This window comes from Lathamus discolor, chromosome 1 (assembly GCF_037157495.1).
Source record: "Lathamus discolor isolate bLatDis1 chromosome 1, bLatDis1.hap1, whole genome shotgun sequence".
NCBI lineage: Eukaryota > Metazoa > Chordata > Aves > Psittaciformes > Psittacidae > Lathamus > Lathamus discolor.
The window spans coordinates 11,324,229-11,347,763 of NC_088884.1; the positions used below are offsets into that span (position 1 = coordinate 11,324,229).

The following is a 23,535-nucleotide window of genomic DNA, read 5'->3' on the forward strand; positions in this document are numbered from 1 at the left end:
CTGCTGCTGAAGACAGAACGTCAGACTACACGGGCTCCTGGCATACAGCATCCTTAGCAACTCTTAGGTTCCCGTTCACTAGAGGTAATAACATCTTGGTGCTGATGGAGTAAATGCCCAAACTCTGACATGGTCAACTGCCCAAGGACATTAAGCAAAGCTTGGGACATCCAAGAGCTCAACTCACATCTCCCAAGGTATTACTTGGTACTGCATCAGTTAAACAATCCTTCCCATTTGCTCTCTGAAGACACGGATGATTCCACTTCAGCTGGTTTTAGTGATGAACTACCCTTATGTCCAAGGGGCTACACAAAAGTAAGGGACACAGCTGCTCCAGAGGATTTTGCAGGGAATATCCCTGAGATTAGACTGCTGAACAGCTATTTTGACACAAAAGGATTTCTCTGCAAAACAGGGAAATGGTTTCACATCTTTGGGAATGGCATCCAATCTTAACTTTCCGCATGTGTGTTTGAACGCAAAATGAGACATCTTTGCCACATTACATGGTGTCTAAGAAAACAAATAAGAATACATGCAAGCAAGTATCAGCAGAGCCACCCCTGCCAAAGGATGTTTTTCACAGAAAGCATTGTCCCACAACTTGAGGAAAACATGATTAACAGCTCAGCACTGATCTTAATCAGATTTATTAAGACAAATGTTGAAAATCCAGCGTGTGTGTGGGTAACGAAAGGGGGGGGGGGGGGGGGGGGGAAAGGCCAGATAAAAATGCCCAGAGGGAGTGAGCTAATGACTATCTTCCCATTACCTCATGGGATCATGAGGTCGACATGATCTCGCCGCGGCCAGCACTGAAGCCACCTCCCCGCTGGGACGGAGGCCAGAGGCCCTTTCCCTTCCCCTGCACACAGGTGCAGCCCCGCAGCGGGAGGCGCGGGCCCGCGGCCATGTCGGGAGGCAGGGGGCAACTCCTGAGGGGGCCCCCCGACATGGCGGCGGGCGGCAAAGCGGGACAGCCACCCCGCGCCAGGCCCGCTCAGCTCCCCGCCCTACCCCCCTTCCCCCGGGGGGCTGCCCGGCAAGGCGGCATTGTTGGCCGCGTCCATCACTCCCCGTCCCCGGCTGACATAATGAATGCGCTTGGACACACCTTCCAGCCCGGCGAAGAGGCGCGCCGAGTCTCCACGGACAGCCCCACCGAACTCTCCGCTCCGCTCCCCTCAGCCCTCGGGGAGGCGGCCCGCAAGCCCGCCCGGCCCCATAGCCCGGCGCCCCGTCCCAGCCCAGCGAGGGGCCGCGGCGGCTGGGCTGGGCTGGGCCGGGCAGGGCGACGGGGGGTAAGAGCCCTCGCTATGCTGCCCAGCGCCCTGTACTGGGACCTGGTGGGCTCCTCGGCTCTCCTCAACCTGCCGGCGGCGCCGGGCTTCGGCAACCTGGGCAAAAGTTTCCTCATCGAGAACTTGCTGCGGGCCGGGGCGCCTCCGAGCCCTGCCCAGCTCCGTCCCCTCCCCGCCAGCCCCGTCCCCCTCAAGCTGTGCCCCGCGGCGGAACAAATCAGCCCCTCAGGGGGTCCCTACCCAACAAGATGGGCTTTTCAAGTGCTTAACCCCTCCGTGGCGGACGGCGGCCGCCTGCCAGCGCGGGCTCCGGCGGCGGAGAGAGGCGGCGTCTTCCCGCCGGCAGCCACAGGTGAGCGCAGGCCCCTTTCCGCGTCCCCCGGCCGGGCAGACGGGGCAGAAGGGGCTTAGCGAGGGAGCGGCGAAGGCCCTGCCCCGCTGGTGCCGTTGCTGCCGGAGCGTACTGGCCACGGTGGGGCTTGCCCCGACGAGCCGGTCGTGAGGGCGGCTGCGAGCCGCGCTCTCCGGCGCACCTGTGGGTGCAGCGAGTGCGGCCAAGGGTTGTGCTGGTAGCGAGAAAGGAGTGCATTTAAGTGCCCCGAACCGCACCTCTTCCAGGTCTGCTAGATCTTCGTAGCCTGGAGGGACGGTAAAAGAGCTTCATCGCTAACGGGCGCCTCGGGAACGTCTGAAGTGCCTAGTTTGGGGAGAAAGAGGAGCGGTCCCGTCCCTCTCGGTAGCGATAACTGGGGTGTCCGGAGCCAGCAGACCCTTCTCGAGTGCCCCATCCCTGGCGAAGGGCAGCCATGGGTGAGGCACCGGGTTTTTCCTACTAAAAGTGAATTAATTCAAGCTTTAAAGCTGTGTAAAAGGTCTGTAATTGCCTTTAATTAACCGTTCGGTCAGGTGCTGGAGTAAAAGCCGAGGTTTTTCAGGGTGGTGGGAGATGCGTCCCCTTCTGGGGACCAGTTTGACCAGTTCTCCGGCCACCCGGACTGCCCACGGTGTTCCTGTCGCGGGGGGTTTGCTTTCTATCATGGAACTGCAAACAAATAGTTTTACAAAGCACGTTTCAGTTATTGAACGTCCCGGGTTTCATATAAATACGTTTTTGTCTCGCCATGAACAACGTTTTAAAGCGTTTTTAGGAATGTGCGCTTTTGTCAGTCATGGGGCCGATGGTAGCTGAATTCGAAGTTAATTCACAAAGTTCGGTATTAGCCTCACCATCTGTATTTTTCCCTTCCGTTGTAATGTATCAATTTAGGTCAGTCTTGTGTGGTGTTTTCAGCGTTTTTATTTGTGATCATTCTGTTTTAAATGTACTTACAATGAAAATCAGTCAAGCAGAATCGTATTTACTGAAGTAGGGCTCTAAGGTGTGAAACCAAAAGGCCAGAATTAATAACAGAATTAAAAGAGCCTGAATTAATAACACTTACTTCAGTTAAATCCTACAAACTGTTCTGCAAAATCCAAACCCATTTTTGATCCGTTAGCGTGATATATTTTAAAGGTAGGCAGGAGAGTCAGAGAAGTGTACCTTAACATTTCTGAATATTCCCGACCTCAGCTGCAGTGTTATCTTGAGCACATCAGTTATTTAAACGTGTTTATTTTAACCAGCTATAGACCAGGCCAGGAAACAGGACAAGTGCCATCTGTCTGGAATTAGGTGCATATTCCTCCTCCCCCCCCCCCAAAAAAAAAAAAAACCCCACTCTGGAGAAAATGCTACAATTTCTGTGTACAGAGCCCATGTTAAAGGGGAGACAGCAGATCCCCCAGCACTCATTGCTATAGGTAAACTTTTTGTAAGTATTACAGAGGTTCCTGAATACCAAGTTTTTCAAATCCTTGCTTTCAGGGTTAGCTCTTTCTTTGGCTGGCCTAGGGCAGTACTTGTGAAGTCAGCAAAGTGTGGTAGGTCTGCCTTGTGATTTGGAGTCCGATCCTGTGTTTCTTCTGATCCCACATATCCCAGGGATTTCAGAGGAAGCTTTGAGCAAAAGCACCAGGCTGTTCTGTTTGAGCAGTGAGAAATACTAGGTTTCCTTATGCATTATGCACTCAGAAAAAAAAACCCTTCTCCTGTGACTGCAGATGTACAACAAAACCGTATATATTCTAACAGGGATCTGTTGATTCTGATCTGATTTACATGTCTTGAAGTGATGAGGGCTCTTAGGTGTCTGGACTTTCGTGAATGTAAATTAGATTGGAACCGTCCTGCTGAGCCAGATCTCATGGTTTCTAAGGAGTCTCTTCTCCCTAGTGTAAGCGTACACAGGGGGAACTGTTCAGACTGGACACTTGCTTTGTGAGTAGGGCTGGTGTGGTCAGGTTGTGTGTTACGTTTCTCGTTTATGGATAGGGCAAAACAGTTTTGCCAGAATAAGAATTTTAGCCTTCATGGACTAATGAAGGTATTTTAACTAAATAATTTGTGCTAGGTAGCAGGCTTTAATTCACTGATTTTTTTTCTTTGCTTTTTGAGGAATAAACTCTTTCCTGTTTAGACCCCTCAAATAACATGGCATTTTAGAAAATCTTGGTCCAAGTCTTTAAGAAGACTATGGAATATGATTAAGCAAAATGTTTTTTTAGCCTTCTGAACAAGCAGGGACTAAAAGTACAAACTAGCTTGGCATAATGCAGGAGTTAAAAAATACATACATACATATATATATATCAAGAGAGAGAGAAAAGAGAATTGAAAAAATACCAGACTTTTTGGAATCAGTAATCTGTATTGCTCGTGTAGTCCCTAATTCTGGTGAGGTCACCAAAAGTGCTCAGAAAGGGAGGAATGTAAAATCATACCAGGGACTGAACTGAATAAGCTGAACCTTTTTACAGTTCCAAAACCAACATGTATCCACAGCACCTACCAAGGAAAGACATGAAGAAAGCACTCCATTTTTGGCTGACTTTTAACACTCCATGAAAGTGCGAAAGAATGAAAATCCCGTGTTCTTTCTCTAAACTGGAAGACTCTTGTCCATGGCAGCACAGGAGACCATTGGGATGGCACTCTGTCTGGTCCATCTGGTCATGGTAGCTTTTCCATTTGTAACTTCTCAGCACTGTTTTACCAGCAAATTTCCATTCCTGTAATTTACAAGATCTAAAGGATTTAATTTGACTACTTCCAGTGTTTTATCTGCCCATGTATTTTGAGTTCTCCTCCAAAATAATCTTAAATTAAAAACTTAACAAGTACTCAGTGTCACATCCTAGATACATCATCTAGTAAGTGGGCTTGAAATAAATATTTTTATGTTGTCTGTAAAATACTAATCACTTTTGATCATTACACTGATTTTTAAAACTGAAATTATAGAATCATAGAATGGTTTAGGTTGGAAGTGACCTTAAGATTGTCTAGTTCTGACCCCCCAGCCATGGACAGGTTCATAGGTTTTTCAAATGAATTTTGATTTAAGAGTACAACCACATGATCAAGTAACGTTGCATAAAACCCTAAGAAGGAGAAGCAGAAGGAGCATTATTGCTATAGGATAAACTTGCTTGCCTTTTGTGATGCTGTGCCAGTTTATACCAGCTTGGGATTCCCATAGGCTTTATTTCACCTTGCTCTGAAGCCCCAGAACTGATGGTGGAACACTGAACTGGGCCCACCACCTTTAGCAGGTGTGGTAAGAGCTGGGTTTCCTCCTAGCTGAACTGAATTTCTCCTATCTGCTGCGCTATAAGCCTCATTCTGAGTACCTTTTGCCTTGATAAAATAAATGCATAACGTTGTCTTCTGCTCTGTGAGAAATTTGCTTACAGTGTATTCATAGTCCTGACTAGGCAGAGCGGTGCAGAATCTAGTCTGCTTTTGAAACGCTGGATGCCAGCCTGTTCATGGATAAAAACTTTTAAAGATGCATTGTTGTAAAGCAGCATTTCCCAGTGAGACATCTTACAGCTACACAGCTTAAGCTTGCACTGCCTCTTAAAGGATGGGGGAACCTCTAGGTATAAGTTCTGAGCAAACTAAGGAATTCTTAAGCATGGAGGAAATCCTCAATTTCTGCTTGCTAATCTGGGATTTGGTTCCTCTCCTTTGTACTCCAGTACTGTTGTTATCTTCTGGATAAATTAGAAGACTTGACAGTTTTTCTCAGTGTTTTCTGACATAGGAAGATTATCTGGAAGATGCTGAGATGCAGTCTCTTGTAGCGCATGTGCTTTAAAAAGGTCCACTCCACATCTTTCCTGATGACTTGGTTTCCAGAAGTATTGTCTGACCTGAGGTGAGAGTGAGCTTGAGAAATGCAAAGTTACTCTGCTACCTGAAATAATTTTCTGAAAATCTCTGCTTTTCTCAGGTAATTTGCCCTGGGGGAGTATGACAGAGAGTGCTTTACAGCCTCAGTATGGTCATATGTGGTATGACCATGAATAGATACCAGGAAGAAATTCTTTACTGTGAGGATGGTGAGGCACTGGAGCAGATTGCCTAAAGAAGTGGTAAATGCTCCATCCCTGGCAGTGTTCCAGACTAGGTTGGACAGAGCCTTGGGTGGCATGTGGCATCCCTGCCCATGGCAGGGGTGTTGGAACTAGATGATCATAAAGTGCTTTCCAACCCTAACCGTTCTGTGATTCTGTGATTCTATATGGCAAGAACCTGGTTTTTTGCTTTAATCTTGGCATTTTGTGAGATTAACAGAGAAAGGAAACTGAAAAGTGCAATGAAATAAATAAGCGTAACAGATACTTTTATTGCAACAGTTGATGAAAAATTGAGCTTATGGGATTTTTGCCTAAAGCATCAGGATGAAATAGAGCACAATAAAGTACAGTACATATAACACTAAAGAAAGTCATTAGAACAAGTATGTCGTAAACATGAATTGGATTTACAAACATCCATTCTATGATATAGATGTATCTTTTTTTCTGTAACAATTGAGTACTTTACATTTTAATGCATTTATCATTGCAATGTGCTAGTGAAATAGGAGAGATTTCTACTGCATAGAGGAGGAGCTGGAGCAAAAAGAAATGAGGTGACTTGCCTAAGGTAATCGAGAAAGCTGGTAGCACTGCTGGGAAATAAAAGCAAGCCTTCTTCTGCAGGCTAACTCTTTGGACCAGTGTCAGCCTTTTTTCCCCTCGGGTGAGGATAGCAATTCTATCCTGTAACACTCTTATTTGAATCAATATACCTTATTGCTCATTTTTAGTAAAATCTCCTGTGTTTCTTCATAACAGCCGGGAGATATTTGAATTACTGAAATTAAGTGATTTTTTTCCCTTCCTTTTTGACCCACTCTTAGTGAATAAGTTCTTAGTAACTATTGATTTCAAATCAGCTGGTAGCCAGAGTGTGTCGTTGAGCGACATAACACTAACTTTCCTTAAAATAACAGGCAGAGTATTTTATCTCAGCTCCCTCTAGGCTTGTACCAGCCTCTGGAAAATGCTGCCCTCACTCAGGCAACAAAGTGAGTAAGAGTTCTCAGGATTTTCCTGTTTTGTTGGAGTTCTCTGGGAATAGAAAGTTTCTTTAGGGTGGGGGGATACATTTGACATATTTTCTTATGCCCTGACTGCCAGGATCACTGAGACACCTTCATTGCTTTAAGAGTTTGTCTTCGGAGGCAGGGAAGTTTCTGTAAGTATCAGAAATCACAGACTATGCAGCATCTTTTCCTGCTTGCAGTTAACTTTGTGAGCCATTTAATAGAATCAGTTTGGGGTGCCCAGAATATCTTAAAGTGGCTACAAAATGGCTTTTAAAGGACAAGTCTTTGTCCTTATTGTGAGGTTGCCAGAGCTACACTAGTGCCAGCTACTCTCCGACACAGCCACCAGTCTGGCAGTCTCGGCTTAGTAAGGGATATAAGCATTGGCTGGACTCCTCTGGCAACTCCTGCTGTGCCATCTCTAAGAAAGGAAGAGGATCCCAAGTTTGGTCCTTAGTGAGATTTAAGCACTGCCAGAAGATCTCAGAGCTGCACTAGTAGTGGGGTTTATAGAAAAGCACTTCACTGAGGGGAAGCCATGGAATAAATCATAAAGCTAGCAAATTAACTTCTGTATTGCAGAATGAGCTGGTCTTCTGAAATATTGTAGTATATCCTCTATGTTTTTAGAAAACAGATGAATGTGATAAGGATTAATCTTATCAGGCAAGTTCTCAAGTGCAGATTTCAAGTTTCACTGTACTGTGATATTTTGCATTGATGAATTCCCCTGAGTTTTGGAAGGCAAGGTCTCTGCCTCCATTGCTCTCTGAAGGTGTTTATTCGATCTTGTATAGTGTAGCTCTCTAAAATAACTCTTACTCTAATTTTTCTAAATGGTACTTTTGTGGTCAGTCATGACCCATAGCAGAATTGGGAAGGTAATTTTTTCAAAATGAAAACAAGTGCAGGTATGTAAAGCAATAGGAGGCTGTTTCAAATGTCAGATATGTAGACCCTGATCTTTATAAAGTTAGGCACCTAAATATTTTCAGTAACCTGGTCTGTGTTTCTTTGAGGTGAGTTGTCTTGTTGGAGAAGTTGCCTTTGCTTTGTGCTGAAAAGCTTATGAAAATTTCCCTCGAGGGCTGCCCTTTTCCTGACGTTACAGCACATAATTCTGTTGAGGTATTTTGTGTGTTGAGGATTTTGCTTTCTCCTCTTGGACAATTTGGTGTTGTTCATCAAAGTCCCTTCCCCTGGAATCTTGTGACCATGTGAATATTTCGAATTTCAACTTGAGAAAATATTTCCTTATACAAATGTAAAAAGACTAAAACGCTCGCACGTTAAAGAAAAGGGAAAAATATTCACTGTTTGTTATTTTTTCATTCTAACAATATTTAGCTGATTTGAGACTTCTCTTTTTTTGGAGCTGGAAATACTGCAACAAATAAAGACTGGTCCAGGTAGAAAATTTTAGCTAATCCTTGCATGCCACTGGAGTAAGTGGTGCATTATGGCCTATTGTAAGGTTTTGAAATAGAGCAGCAACAATGCAAACCCAGTGAATTGTCCTCTTGCAGCGTATGACCCTGATTTTGCCTTGCTTGAGGGAATTATTTCTAAACAAATTGTAATATGTTGAAAATCAAAGAAGATAATTTTAGTGCATTTATGGTTGAAATTTATAATTTTTGTTAGACAGTCGTTATGGCTCCACAGATGATTGTATTCTTTTGATGTTACCTGTGATGGATAAGAAGAATGTTATAGTCATTCAGCTGTTTAATAAAAAATAGGTGTCTGGTCTAATCTAGTTGTCTGAATGCGTTGTCTAATCAATAGTTAATACAGAGAGACATCTCCAGAAGATGAAACAACTTCTCTTAGACGTCTGTTTTAAGGTGATGAATCATTATGTAGAGCTACTTTTCTCATTGGCTCTACAGGAGGCCCAGACAAGTAGCTTATACAATGCATTGAACATTTAGATAGAAAAGTGACAGAGTTCTTTTCACAAGCTTTCCAGATCCCCAGCTTTCTCCTCCCTAGCAAGGCATGGAGAGGGTAGAAGCCACCTTTACAGCTGATCTCATGAGACTGATGGAGTCTTTGGGAGGTGGTGTGAGGTTTGGCTGTGCCTTTGGGTTGTCGCAGAGGTGAAATCTGACCATACATTGTCACTACCCCGAAGCACCCGTGTTTCCTCAGGCAGAGAAAAACATGTACAGCAAACTATGCCATAATAATAAGGCATGTGAATGATGCCTATGAAAATTGACAGCAATTCACATGATCTCAGCTAATCTGCAGCATGACTGTCAGCCAATACATTGCTACAGATACAAGAAAACAGTGATTATGCTGTTAGCATATTTCAAGCCCTTTTTGGTGTGATTACTCTGCTAATTCTTTAAAACCTCACCGAGACCCAACATAAAAATGTAAGCCCACTTCTTACATCCACCTTTTGTGTAGGATTTAAAAATCACAGAATCGTAGATATTTAGAACTTCAAAACCTTTCACTAAAATAGAAATATTTGCCAATATTTTAAAACTAATCTGCATATGCCACTCTGATCTGCCCTTTTGGCTGACTTTACACGGGTGTTCACGTGGTTGTGTGTTGTGGTTTAGCTCCAGTTGGCAACTAAGCCCCATGCAGCCACTTACTCCCAGCCAGTGAGCAGGGGAAGAGAATCAGTAAAGTAAAAGTGAGAAAACTCATAGGTTGAGATAAAGACAGTTTAGAAGGTAAAGCAAAAACTGGTCACAAAAGCAGAGCAAAACAAGGAATTCATTCACCACTTCTAATGGTCAGGTGGGTGTTCAGCCATCTACAGGAGAGCAGGGCTCCGTCATGAGTAACCGTTACTTGGGAAGACACATGCCATCACTCCAAACATCCCCCTCCTTCCTCCTTCTTCCCTCAGCTTTATATACTGAGTGTGATGTCATATGGTCTGGAATATTCCTTTGGACATTTGGGATCAGCTGTCCCGGATATGCCCCCTCCTAGCTCCGTGTGCACCCCAGCCTACTCACTGGTGAGGTGGGTTGAGGAGTAGTAAAGGCCTTGAGGATGTGTAAGTACCACTCAGCAATAACTAAAGCATCCCTGTGTTATCAATGCTGTTTTAGTCACAAATCCGAACCATAGCCCCATACTAGCTACTATGAAGAAAATCAACTCCACCCCAGCCAAAACTAGCGCATCATTTTTTACAGCAACGAGTGGGATGCAAATAGACAGCTTTGTGGGATGGTGTACCACAGACTCTTGCACTGAGTTTTGCCAGGTCCATGTGGTTGTGACAGCCTTTGGTGGGATATGGCAGCAGCTGGTGCTTCCTCCTCATGGCCTGAGGCTCCACTTCAGCTGGCTGGAATGCTCTCAGAGTGCACAACTGCTGCTGGAACATTGCACTCTAAACACAGCAACTGCTGGGGACAGAACCATGTTTCATTGTGAGGCGCAGGCCTTGTGGTTCAAGAGCAGAAATGGTGCCATGTGGCTCATCTGGACCCCTTAATGTGGCAGAGCTGCTGCTGGACTATATGCAGGCAGCTCTCATGACATGAAACTTCCCTGAAGCTTGCAAGTCTTCTTTAATCATTGCCAAGAATGGATATAGGTAGGAAGTTGCAGTTTACTTGTGCCCATGAAGCAGGCACAAACCATCCAGTGTTCTCAGATGGGATGGGATCATTTTAATGGTAATATTTTTAATTTGCCTGCCAGGGCTGGAGCCTGGGCATCGCTGTGGAAAGAGGTTCATGTGGGCTTAGCAATACTTAGAGAATGAAGGTGTTCATGCAGCTTGAGGTCTGTCTATTCCTGTTCCTGTGCTTACTGTTTCTTGTTAGCTGTCTCAGGACATCTTTCTGAATCACTTTTTGGAGGTGTTTCAGCCCTCTTTGCAGCTTATACCACATTTTTATTAGCTAGCTTGAAACACCCGAACAAACTAACAGCATGTGCAGTGAAGGAACCCCATATGGGTAATACCAGAAGTTTGCCATCAGTTCACTTTTCCTCAATAGTCATTTTTCCATCACCCGTTCCCTCTTTCTTGATGGATAATGGCTTACATTATTTCCTGAGTCATTTCACAACATTAAGAAAAGCAAACAGAATTTACTATAAGCCGTTTCAAAATTACATGTCTGTGTGAATTGAATTGTACTCAGGAACCTCACTCTCAAGATAGTAGATAGTTGGAAGGAAAACTTCAACTGCTCCCGCTGTCAACATGACTTTTTAGTATGGGGGGCTTTCAAGTTTAGAAGATCTTCAGAGCTAGCAGTGTATTTGAAAATATCTGCAATCTCTTCGTTTTAGCACCAGATGAGCATGAGGTCCATCTGCATGTTTAGTACCATTTTGTTGTCTGTTTGTAAAATGCTTTGTATTCACAAAGCTGAATGTAAATGACCATTATTACTAAAATGTTGCATGCGGCAACAGTGTCAAAATGATTTATCTTCAGTGAAGAAATTAAAATAAATTATTTAATTTTAGCTATTTCATCTTTTATATTTATGACCAAATAAATTTTCCTTTAAAGCATATAGTACAATTTTTGGAGTGCCAAAAGGCACTTATACCCTACTCTGATATTTAATTTTAATGCATCTGTGAAGCTAAAACTGTAGGGTCTGACTCTTGGGAAATGCGTAGTTCTGCACAATCTCGTTTTTATGAAATTGGAATGCAAAGCAGAAAAAAGAATTAAATATCCTAAATACGAATTATTAGGATTTGGCCCTGGTGAATGTGTACTCCACATGGCTGGAAGCAACAGCTACCTTTTGGTTACTGTACACATCATTCTGGCCAATAAATACAGAACTAATATTCTGACATTTCAGCAGCTTTCAACCATTCTGTGATTCTATGTAACCAGTAAACAAAGTTTGCTTCAGATCGCTTGACCATCAGATATTGGTAGAGTGGCCATGATATATGTGAACAGAAAATAAAAGCATATGCAATTCTTTCTCTATATTGTCCTCAGCACTGAAGGTATTGTAATTCCTACAGGTGTGTCACAGTATCATTCTGAAATACATACGTTAAATATATCATTTTTCTGTGAGCGATTTTCATCCTGTGGATGCAGTTTCACACAGAGAGTGGAAGCCATTTAATGCAACGAATATTCTCTGTTGTTTCTGTCAAAGATTAAAATATGCAGAGATTAAAAATGTATGTGCTGGGTTGAAGCATTAACATTTCTTGCTACATAGAGCTCCCGTGGAGCATCCATGCATTACCTTGAGCATCCCTGTATAATGGCAGGTTATTTTGCTGATGTCACTGCATAACTACTACTCATTGGTCTGAGTGCAGCAGCTTCAGTAGATGTGACCCGGGGATGTGGTTTGATAAATTTAACATAGAATTCACTTGTGTATCAGTATAGTTGCAGCACACTAAGGAAGTTTATAAACTAGACAAAGGTGTTGGCTGTAGGCTTAGGGAGACATAATGCCATTGTTTATTCCACAGGATCTAGAATAAATCAATTTTGAGAAATGGTCTCAGGAATGACTTAGTTCAGAGTTATATGAGGTTTCCAGATGCATTTATTTCTTAAGCTAATGTTCTGCCTTAAAGGGGTATGCAGGCAGAAGAGGCAGCAGTTGGTTGAGGGAATTAAGTAAAATGCTCAAGAAAGCCAGAAGCAGGATTTCCATTGACTTGAGCAGAATTAGTGCCAAGATCTCTACTGTTTACATCATGGTGCCATGCTAGTTTGGCTTGGTTAGAATTTCCTTAAGAAAAATGTCTCAAGTTTTCACTCTGATCCATTTCCTGACCCTTATGCTTGCAGCTGGCTTGTTGAGAGATTTTGTGAGTGGAGAAAACCTATCCTTTCTTATTCCTGTCTGTATTTGCAGGATTAGGCTATTTATCTGAAGCAATAGTTTGTGCAATTTTGGTTTATCCAGATACCTTCTGGCTGTATCACATATTGTGATAAGCAGCACATTACCAAAAAAGAGCAAGGAACTGGAGAAAGTTCAGAAACCATAAAAAGGAAAATCAGGGAGAGGCCAACATATCTGACAAATTTCACATGCCGTGAATAAAGTGCTGGAACAATGATTAAATGGAATCATGCATTATGGTAGCAAAGGAATATTTGGGACGTGTGAAAAAGAAGCAAAGGAATTGAATGTGGCACCTTCTATATACTAAGTTGTATTTTTAGAAATAGAAAAGAAAGCTTTACCTGACTGTAAGGGAAACCTGATAATGGCATGAGGAATATGGCTGCTAGGGAAAGGAGGGAAGCTGGGAATTGAAGAACTGCAACAGATAAAATGTTAATAGCAGATAAAAGATATTGTCACAAACAGGTTCTCAGATTCAGGAGGATGGCTGAGATTATCTGGTGGGTCTTTACCTTATCCATCTGCTGCGCTTCTTCAGTTAGTCAAACCCTTTCCAGCTTCCACACCCCACCAGTTTCATAGAGACCCCTGGGATACGTAAGATAGGTAGTACTTGGCTGCACATTCTTGACTGGTTTACTTTCCTTAGGACACGGTTCCACATTTGATGGTCTCATGTGGAAGAGAAGCTTTAGAATACTAATGCCTAATGTAAATAATTTCTTTTTGTAAATGTTTGGCAAGTGTACACTTCAAATATAGGCAATTAGTTCCTCTTGGAGGATATTTGTATTTGATTACAAATAGCAAAGTGTCAAAGAAAAGCTCTAGCAGTAAAACTTATCAACTTGTAATTACTGTTGAAGAAGCTTGTATGAATTCAGATAAAAAAATAGGGGTAATTATTTTAAAAAGGTTTATAGAGTTTGGCTTCTACAGCAATAGTTTATTGCTTTGGAAGATCAGCAGATTTAACAGGCAGAAAACTATGCTTGATAAAACTGTGCTCTAATATGTACTTGGGAACCTAATTTTGAGTGAACTTTTTTCTTTTTAATTCCAGTTGAAAAAACTTCGAAAATTAACAATATGGCTTATATACACTTACATATTTTCTTATCTTTCTCCTGATTATTGATATTTTAGGTTTTTTATCTAAGTGTGCAGTTATTTCTTATGATGATTATTTTTTAATGGATCAGGTTATTTCTAGAGGTTTGCACAAACCACACAGTGCAGGGTCTAGAACTGTTTATTTTCTGCTTAAACCAGACCAGGAAAGTGACCTAAACATTTGGATGCTGATCACATTTTACAAGTGCACAGCTCTAGCAAGCATGGTGTATCTATCTTCAAAAGAAAAAAATATCCCACGTTTCAGAGTTGACTAATAAAAGCAGAAATTAAAAGGTGATTAAGATTAATGGAAAACCCCATGAGCTTTATAGGAAATAAAAGAGGGGATTATTAGATAATGAAGACTTTTCCAGGATTTGGAAGCACTTTTTAGGCATAACAGAAACTTTTGATTCATTGGCTCAAGAAATTCTATAGAAATTTAACTAATTATTAGCTAATTCTGTAAGTTGATTTTGCCGTTTTCTATCTATTAAGGAGAGTCTTCTTCAGCAAGTGGTTTATTAAATTCTGAGTTTAAATTCTAAATTTTGTTTTCTGTAAATTCCAAATTCTTGCACTTTCCCAGCAAGAATGAGTTTACCGTCAGGATAGCAGAATCAGGCCCTGCAGTTTGTGCCTGTAGAGCTCAGCTAGATCATCTCATTGCGTTGTATAGAATTTATTCATTAAGGTTTCTTATTTATTGAAGACCTTATTGGTTTGAGTACTAAGAACAACATCGGAGTACAAGCAGAAGAGACAGGATTCCGATATCATGCTTACTAGAATTGTTTAAAATTTCTTTTTCAGATGCTTTATGCTCATTATTTCAACAATATTATTGAAACAATGCATTCAATCTCAATATACCAGTGTAATTATAGCACATACAGAAGTAAATTTCAAATCTGCAGTTTCATTCTTATGATAAATGTATTGAGAGTTTTGCATATTATAGTTAAGTCACACACATAAAATAACCTTACTAAATTAAAGAGCAATTACTTGGTTTATCATTGTTTGCCTTAAAAAATCACCATCTTGAAAAAAGGATAAAGAGCTTGTGGGGCAGGATTTTACACACTGACTTCTTGGAGTACTGTTGTTATGAATATCACCTAAGCTTAATGGATAATCAATTAGATCTATGCTTTTTTTGCAGCTCTTTCCAAACACTTTTTTCTCCGAGCCCCGCCATTCTACTCAGCATGCTGTGGTGGGTCCTGTCAGCACCCTGCATCCCCCACTGCTTTTCCAAGTAAGTTTTTATGCTTCATCAGTAATGCTTGAGTTATTCTGTAAACCAAAGCAGCAGGATTTAATGTGTTCTGGAAAACTAATTGGTGATGCAATGGCAGCAGCTAATTCCTTAGTAAAATCACAGCAATCCTATTCAGAGGGTTTCCAAAGATTTATCAAACTTAAATACACTGAGCAATTGTCAGAGGCCTCTAATGGCATTGAGACACCCAGACAGAGCTAACCTAGGAAAGCTGCTTGTTTTCAGTTTGCCAGAAAAGATTCTTTAAAATCAGTAACTCTTTTAAAAATCTCAGTCAATAAACATTTGCAAATAAGAAAAGAGCTGAATGGTTTTAAAGTGGATGCTGCATTTTAATGTCTGTTAGGGATAAATTATGAGTCAGGAAGCCCTAGCATTATTTAAATAAAACAGACGTTCTTTTTGTAGCAATCAAATGCATGCACATGCTTAATTTGGTTTTCTTTTTCAATTCTAATGTAGAAAAATTGAAGAAAGTGAAGAGAATTTTGGCCAGTTTAAGCTATGCATTCAGGATTAAGACCTGGAAAACACTTCCATTTAATCCAAATCTAAATTTAACCTTGATTGGGAAGTTTGTACGCCATAGTGTAGGAATGGATATGCATGATTTTACCATTTATGGGTCAGGAATACAAACAGAAGAAGTGTTACCTCATCCTTCAGCACAGAGAGAAAGCAGAAATCGCGTGTCAAATCCAAATGAAAATTGGAGCTTATGCATGCTGTAGCATACACTTTTTTATCAGTTGCATTCAAACCCTTCCTGACTACGTGCATGCGTTTTATGAATGTTTCAGAAGGGCAGTTGCTATGTTGAATGATTCTTGACAAGTGAGGCAGCAAATGCTGGCAGTTTAATGAGCTGCAAGTTTCTGAGCACCTCTTTAGGGGGCTGACACTTTCCCACAGAGCGTTTTACATGGCCCCAGCTCTTCCACAATGGCTGACAGCACCATGACCAATCACCACTTTCACTTTACTCATCCACACGCGACCTCACCACAATTTTTCACTGTGCAGATGAACTTTAGGAACCATTTCACATTGAAAAGGCCTGGGCAAGGGTCAGTTGCCCTTTTGTATGGCCATAAAGCAATACTCTATGTGCCAGTCTTTTCTCCTGTCTCACATTCCAAGAGATTTTCTGGACACCATTTAAAGCACTTGACTGAAAAATAAAGCAGTGAATGAAACTGACTTTTATAGACTCATTCTAGCTCATCTTCCCATATAACCCTGTCTACCTGAAAAGGGATTTAGTGGATGAGCTGAGTGTATACAGGGACTTGCTGAATACATAGGCCCATTATCAACTGTGGGGATTGTTTATTAACCAGGACTGATACACTACTATTTTGGAAGTGACCTATTAATTGTCCATTTAACTAGAATGTATTGAATTCAAATGAAAAAATGGAAACCATGACTAAAGCTTTTACTTGCTCCTTCAAGGTGGTCTCTGCCATGAAGGCAAATGAAGATTGTTCCACAGATTAAGAGGACATTTATCACTATATATTAGGATACAAAGGAAAGACTTAAAAAAAACAAACCCTGAAGCAAAACAAAAATCAAACGAGCAACATAGGAATTAGTTGGTAGCAGATTCACATTGATGTCAGCAGAACACAAAACCTTTTGATGCACATTCAGAGCGACAGGCTGCAAACTGACTTACTTCATTTTGATGGAATCGTTGAAACATACGAATGACTGCCTATCCCACTGTACTGAAAAATCCTTTAATCCACAAATTGAAATTTAGTTGTTGTGTGAGCAGTTGGAATTCGTGTTGGAATATGGGATATTCTTAAAAAAATCCTCTAGGCTGCTTAACTGGGGTGAATATTCATTATCACAAACATGAGTTTTAAATATTTTGGCCTAGTGGCTAGTTGCTAGTGCTTGTAAGCATTCTGATCATCATTACATTTTGTTTAGTTAATCTTTTAAAATCAGGCACATGCTGTGCATTAGCGTGTGTAGTTTCTTCACTGCTGAATTAGTCTAATACAGGTGTTAAGCTGTATCCTACATAGTGCCTGTACAGGACTTAATTGGTGCCTCTGGGCTCCAGCAGGAGGTTGTTTGCTGATTGACTGTTAACAACCAGCCAGGCAAGACAAATTTTAAGGGGTCACATAATCCGGTGTCCTGTGTCCTTGGCTGACAACTCCATTGTGGAATGGAGGCCAGAAGGCAAGGACCAGCCCTGTTTCACTTCTTCCCTTGCTGGTGTCTCTCATCCCATGAGAGAGAAGGTACCAGCTCTTTTCTGCTGTCAGACTGTGCCTTCCGGTAAACTTGAGAATGGCTGACAATTCATCAGAAACTACTCAAAGACTACCTGGAAAAAGTACCTAAGTTCACCAGATTCTAATAGGAAGGACAGAAAACATGACTGAGGAAGAAGGACCAGTGTTCACCCGCAGTCTCATGGGCAGGAGTGGAGCTTGGGATGGGAGTCATGAGAGGGCTGTTTACTCCTCAGAGAAATATGAACCTGGCTTGCCCTTTGCAGAGACCTCCAGTGTGGCATTTTGACTTCTGTTCTACAGATAGTTTATTCTGGTTTGGATGAAGTCTGACTGTGTCTCCCTGTGTAATAAATATCAGGACAGTAATGAGTAGGTTATGATTTTTGTAGCTGGTCTGATATAATTTTTAAAATTGAAATACATCTGTATAAAATTTAGACTTATTTACACTGTAACATTTTAAATCATAATAATTACTTCCTGCCACAGGCTATTATGAGGGATAAATATAAAGACGGGTTCTTAAAGTGTAGAAAAATTCAAGAAGGCATGTCTAGCAGAATGCTATGGTCCCCAAGTCAGTGGCAGTGTATTTTAGGGAAGGATCATTGCACACTTGCTCAGCTTTTGATATTCTTCCTCTCCTGGTCAAAGCTGGAAGCTGGATACAGGGGAAATGTATGTTAATACCAGACTAGTCACACATGCACAACAAAAGTATTTAGCCAACTTTGCAAGACATACACATCTACACTTCAATTTCTCATCGTTATACATACACAGTTCTACAATATCCTCAGTATATATGTGTGTTTAAAAATACGCATACCCATGTGTAGATATGTATACTATACAGAAGTTGAAATGTGCTATAGCCCCAAGGAACAGTTAGTGGAAGCTGCATCTGGATTTAATTAGTATTTTTAAGAGCACTATATCTATTGAACAAATGCATTTAATTTACTCCCACCACTACAGCTGACTGGAATGGATAGACTTTTGCACAAGGAAATGCATAGTCTTTTAGGGAATCAGCTTTATGTCAGGAATTTGCCATTAGTTTCAATATGAAAAGGATCAGATCCTTGATAGAAATTGAACAGCAGCACATCTTTGCAGCTGCTGTAACTACAAGCCGGGGTGGCAATCTTGGCCCATGTGCGTGGAAAGGTGGACAATAGGACAGCTTAGAGTCTGAACGGCATGTGATACGAACTAAAGCCACCTTCATGGCTGTCCTACAGAAAGGCCATAGGTGTCAGTGGCTATATAGTCATGGCACAGGTTTTGAAGTCAAAGAGCAGTTCTTTCCTGGCCTGCTTGGAACTGCCCTGTGCAATCATCACAGCCAATGCTTGAGGACAGGCCCTGTTCAACTGACCTCTGATACTGCTCCATGGATGAGCATCTGGGGAAGCTGGGTGTGCTGGAGGCATACCAAGCCTCAACCTGGACTGGTCCCCGTATACCACATCTTTCTAGGGAGAGGGAGCATGGGAAAGCACAATGGTTTTAGCCTTCATTGAATGTGAGGAAGGCGAGAGATTTATCTGGATTTGGGTTTTCTGTGCTCTTTGTGAGACCAATGAAGGGCCAATGCAAACACTTCTCCAGTGCAGCTCTGTCCCCCCACTTTGAGGCTGTTTCCCAGGCTAGGGTTCCTTCTAGGCATGGATCAAGCGGATGTGATTGGATTCATTGAAAACTGCACACCCCCACCCAGGACTTGCTATGAGATGTCAGAGGATTAGAAACCAAGCTGAAAGGAGTAAGTCCAAGTGCTCCTCAAATCCTCTAATAAAGAAATTGCTGCAGTTTCCAGAATAAGTAATTGAATGGCCAGGCAACAGTGCACTCTGAAGGCCTGTTGTTAGCAAACAAAACTAAAGAAAGCCTATTTAGTTTCTTTGAATCAGTATTACAGACCACTTTTATCTGGTTCTACATTTCACCCAAGGAGAAAATAAACTCATAAGGAAACTCACTCAGTGATGACAACAGGCAAGGAAAGTGGAGTTTCTCCCTCACTGTGTTTGAATTTTGCAGTAGCATGGGCCATGTTGTTAGTGTTTCTCTATGAACTCATCTGATTTACTTTTTAATATGTCAAGGGGAGACTCTTGACCACTGACAACACCTCTAGATCCAAGTGAGGATTTAGTTCTTAATGAACATGACTGAAGCATTACGACACACTTATAACACCAACAAATCAAAAGCAGTAGTGTGCTAGCATTATAATAAACAGTACTTAATATTTCTCTGATATGTGTCAGATATTATGTGAAACTCTTATCCATTTCCACTAGGAGAGGAAAGTGTGCTGCCTCTTCTGACCCAGGAGTCTAACTCCAAATCCCGAAGAGGTATATTAAGAAGAGCTGTCTTTTCCGAAGACCAGAGGAAAGCTTTGGAGAAAATGTTTCAGAAGCAGAAGTATATTAGTAAAACAGACAGGAAGAAACTGGCCATTAACCTGGGTCTGAAGGAGTCTCAGGTAAGAAATGACAGAACATCAGTGACTTTCTGTCATTTTGGGGAAAAAAGTCTTTAAAATGGCTTTGAAGGAAGAAAACTGAACTCCTTCACTGAGGAAGGACCTCAGTAAATCAATGGCAGTTTTAACCAAGGAATATTGGAACAGGTTTGTGGTTTATTTCCCAAAGGTGTATATTCAGAAGTCAGTCACTCCATCTTCACACAGTGGGAGAAACATGACCTCTGCATTCATTTCCAAGTCACATTTTGCTGCCTGACAGAGCCCCTTCAGGAGCTTTGGGGTAGGGAGCTATGCTCCATCCCACTACTTGATAGTCAGTGATCCAGGCAGAAAACAGCAGAGCATAGAGCCTTCCTGCATTCCTCTGAGCACCCTTTGCACTTGGTGATTAACAGCTAGTGACTGTGCAATCAACAGCACTTGCTTTGAAACCGTTCTGCCCCAAGAGACAGGCACCTATCCCTACAGAAAGAAACTTGGCTGCACAAGGACAGAGATCCTTGGAGCTGAAGGAAGAGATTCTGAAGGTGCGTCAGTAGATGCAGATCTCTAGTATACAGCTGAAAAAGAGAGAGTGACAGTACAATTCTAATTCTGTGCATGCATCAGGAGTGAAACTGGTTAATATATGTATGGCAGAAGCCATCTGGGGGCAGAAAACCTGGTGATGGGAGCTCTTATCCTCTTTATCTTGGAGATTTTTGGAACTTGACAAGGCCCTCAGCAATGTGATCCAACTTTGCAATTGGCTCCACTTTGTGCAAGAGGTTAGATCTTGTGGTCTGGAGTGGTTCCTTGCAACCTGGACAGCTCCAACCCCATCGCAAACACTGTAAACAGAAGAAGAGTGTGGTCCTTCTCAATATCATGAACAGAGTGGTAGTCTCTGCAGGATAAACTATTTCAATGAAAATGCACAATTGCACTCACCACTGGGCTGCCTAAAAATATCCCAACATGTAGCCAAATTCCTAATATTACAATTATTCTCTTGAGTTTTATTTCTGTGTTCTTGATAGTCAAGAGATTCTGGGGGAGGGAGGTGGAAATGGAATGACACATAGGTAACAGCTACCCCTACAGGAAAATAATTTAATGATAACGACAAACCAGCTGATATCTATGTCTTTATTTTCTTTATTTTTTTTCCCTCATGAAAGGAAGAGCAGTCGCTCTGAAGTTTATTTCTTTAATTTTCTGACTAGCTGTGCTGGAGTAACAGTGCCTGCCATCTAAGGCAATGATACTACCTTTGAATGCATAGCCCCTTTGTCTTCATATCAAGTATCTGAATACTAGAACTAGATGCAAATATTTAAGGGAAAATAGAACATGATCTCAATAAGTTGATTGATCCCTTCCACCACTTCTTTTCTTCATGTAAAGCCAGTTCCTAGATGTGTTTCCCCAAGTTTTTCCCAGCATTTCATAAATGTCTTTGAGCACTTGTGATCAAGCTTTGCAACTCATAAGTTTTTGAAAACTGATTTTACCTTTAAAGCAAATGGATTCCAGGCGACTGCTGGAAAACTCTAGTTGGGCAGACAAAATGTTTTTAAATCCTCTCTTTATCATGACACACACTTTGAAGCTATATTGCCAATATGGTTTTAGCTATGCTAATGAATGGTACAGGGTTCTTAAAGGGCTTCATATCGCTGGTAACATCACTTAGTTTTGTTAATGACAATGCTAAGTTACTCTGAGAATCCTTTTCTGTCTAGAAGCATGTTGCTATAGGAAACTGCTTTATCCCTACACTGGGCTTTTTCCAGCCTAAGCCACATAATCACCTGTTTGAGGTGGTGAAAGTGAGAGAGAGTATTTTGTAGAATCAGAGAATGGTTTGGGTTGGAAGGCACTTTATAGATCATTTAGTTCCAACCCCCTTGCCATGGGCAGGGACACCTTCTATTAGACCAAAACCCCATCCAAATTGGCCTTGAATACATCCAAGGATGGGCATCCACAACTTTTCTGGGCAATGTGTTCCAGTAAATAGTGATGGGAAAATCCTCAGATAATATCAATCAGTCAGCTTCACTGGATGTACTGTAACACGAATAAGGAAGAAACATTAAGGGGATGGAAAGAAAAAAACATTAGGACAGAGTTGTTTAAAGAAAAGAATGATGACAGACTCTCATTAACTTGCAAACAGGTGAAAATTTGGTTTCAGAATCGAAGGATGAAATGGCGTAACTCCAAAGAAAAAGAAGTGCTTTCAAACAGGTGCCTCCAAGAAGAAGGTCTGCAGGAGAACTACCTCTCACGATCCACCATGAGTTTTACCTCCCCATGCCCATCTGTGTGGGAAGTGACCCAGGAGCAAGCAAGTCCAAGGTGGAGGGAGACTTCCCCAGGAAATTCTGAAAGACTGATGAGTACACAACCACCTCCGAGAGCAAATTCATCGCAGAACCCACTGTATTTGTACCCTGACCAAGACACTGCAAATAAGGCAGTTACATCATCAGCCTAAGGAAGCAGGGGCAGTTCGTAAATTGAGTGGAGAGCGCAGGCTTCAAATGAGCAGTCTTCTAAGACTAACAATATTTGGACATTGTAACTAGTTTATGCTCATAAATTTGCTAAAGTCTAACACCATTAAAATGACAAACAACTAATGATTTAATACATATTCTTCAATACTCAGTCTTTTTGTGTGTCTTTTCCAGTTTTGTACTGACCTTAAAAGTGAAATAGGATCTGATGGTAAGTAAAATGAAGTGAAGAGCATGAAGCTGAAGTTGTGCTCCGATTTATACATCTGCACTGTATGATACTCATTAAAAACACACTGATAGAGAATTACTTTTCTCTCTCATTGCACTCAGACCAATTAATTTCTTTTGTGCATGAGATAAGAATAACCCTATTTTCCTCAAGAGCTTTGGATTCTCTTTGCAATTCATTAAATGACACAATAGGTTCATATTAGACAAACATAAGCATTTTTAGTATATTTTTTTCTGTCCGTCCTCACCTATATGAGTATTTAATTATTTTTAAATAGCATGGTCACAGGTCAGCTGATAACCCTGATGAAGTATGCAATACTAAACACCAACCAAATAACCTTATAAAAAACTCCATGTTTAAATCACTTTGATGATTTGCATCACTTTGATGATACTCATTCAGCACACTGGAAAAGCAAATCAGTGAGCCCTGTCTTTTCTCCCGTGGGTGAACCTTCCAACATTCTTAACTCTGAATTTCACTGGCTTTTGTCAGATTGTTAGTGTGATCTCTTGTAACCAGTTCTGTATTTCAAAACTGTAATGGCAGTATGCAGAATTGTAGCCCAAATGCACTAAGCAACAGAACTATAACTGGAAAAGCTGCCACTACAGCCATCTCAGAGAAGTAGATAGCATACTGTAGTAGCCTTACTCCTGATTTCTTCCTATTTAAATTGGTGCCAATAAGTACACATTAGCATATGTCTGTATCAAAGACAGAACAGTATTCTGTGTAATACAAGTAGCCTCAAATAATATTATTAAACCTGCTTTTCTTAAAATGATTTGCTTGCTTCATCCACTTTAAGGAAATCACTCCATGAATTATCATTTTTTGTTTATTCACAAGGCTTTATAGCTCAAAACGGGAGCAGAACATTTTCTTTTTTCCTTTATCATGCATTTATGAATCCATTCATTGATTAAAAAGACAAAAGGTATTTCATTTTAGAGCAAAACCTTTTGGAGAACATGATAGTTTTATAGGGACAATTTAAT

At 41.4% G+C, this 23,535-nt stretch overlaps 1 protein-coding gene across 1 annotated transcript; it reads left to right on the forward strand.

Moving 5' to 3' along the window:
- The first annotated feature begins 797 nt into the window (after nucleotides 1–797).
- DBX2 (developing brain homeobox 2) lies at nucleotides 798–22,857 on the forward strand. The gene is made up of 4 exons (XM_065664943.1): nucleotides 798–1,656; nucleotides 14,912–15,007; nucleotides 19,602–19,789; nucleotides 21,954–22,857. Exons 1-4 carry the CDS (start codon nucleotides 798–800, stop codon nucleotides 22,272–22,274), a joined length of 1,464 nt encoding a protein of 487 aa, XP_065521015.1. The 3' UTR covers nucleotides 22,275–22,857.
- Nucleotides 22,858–23,535: the final 678 nt, after the last annotated feature.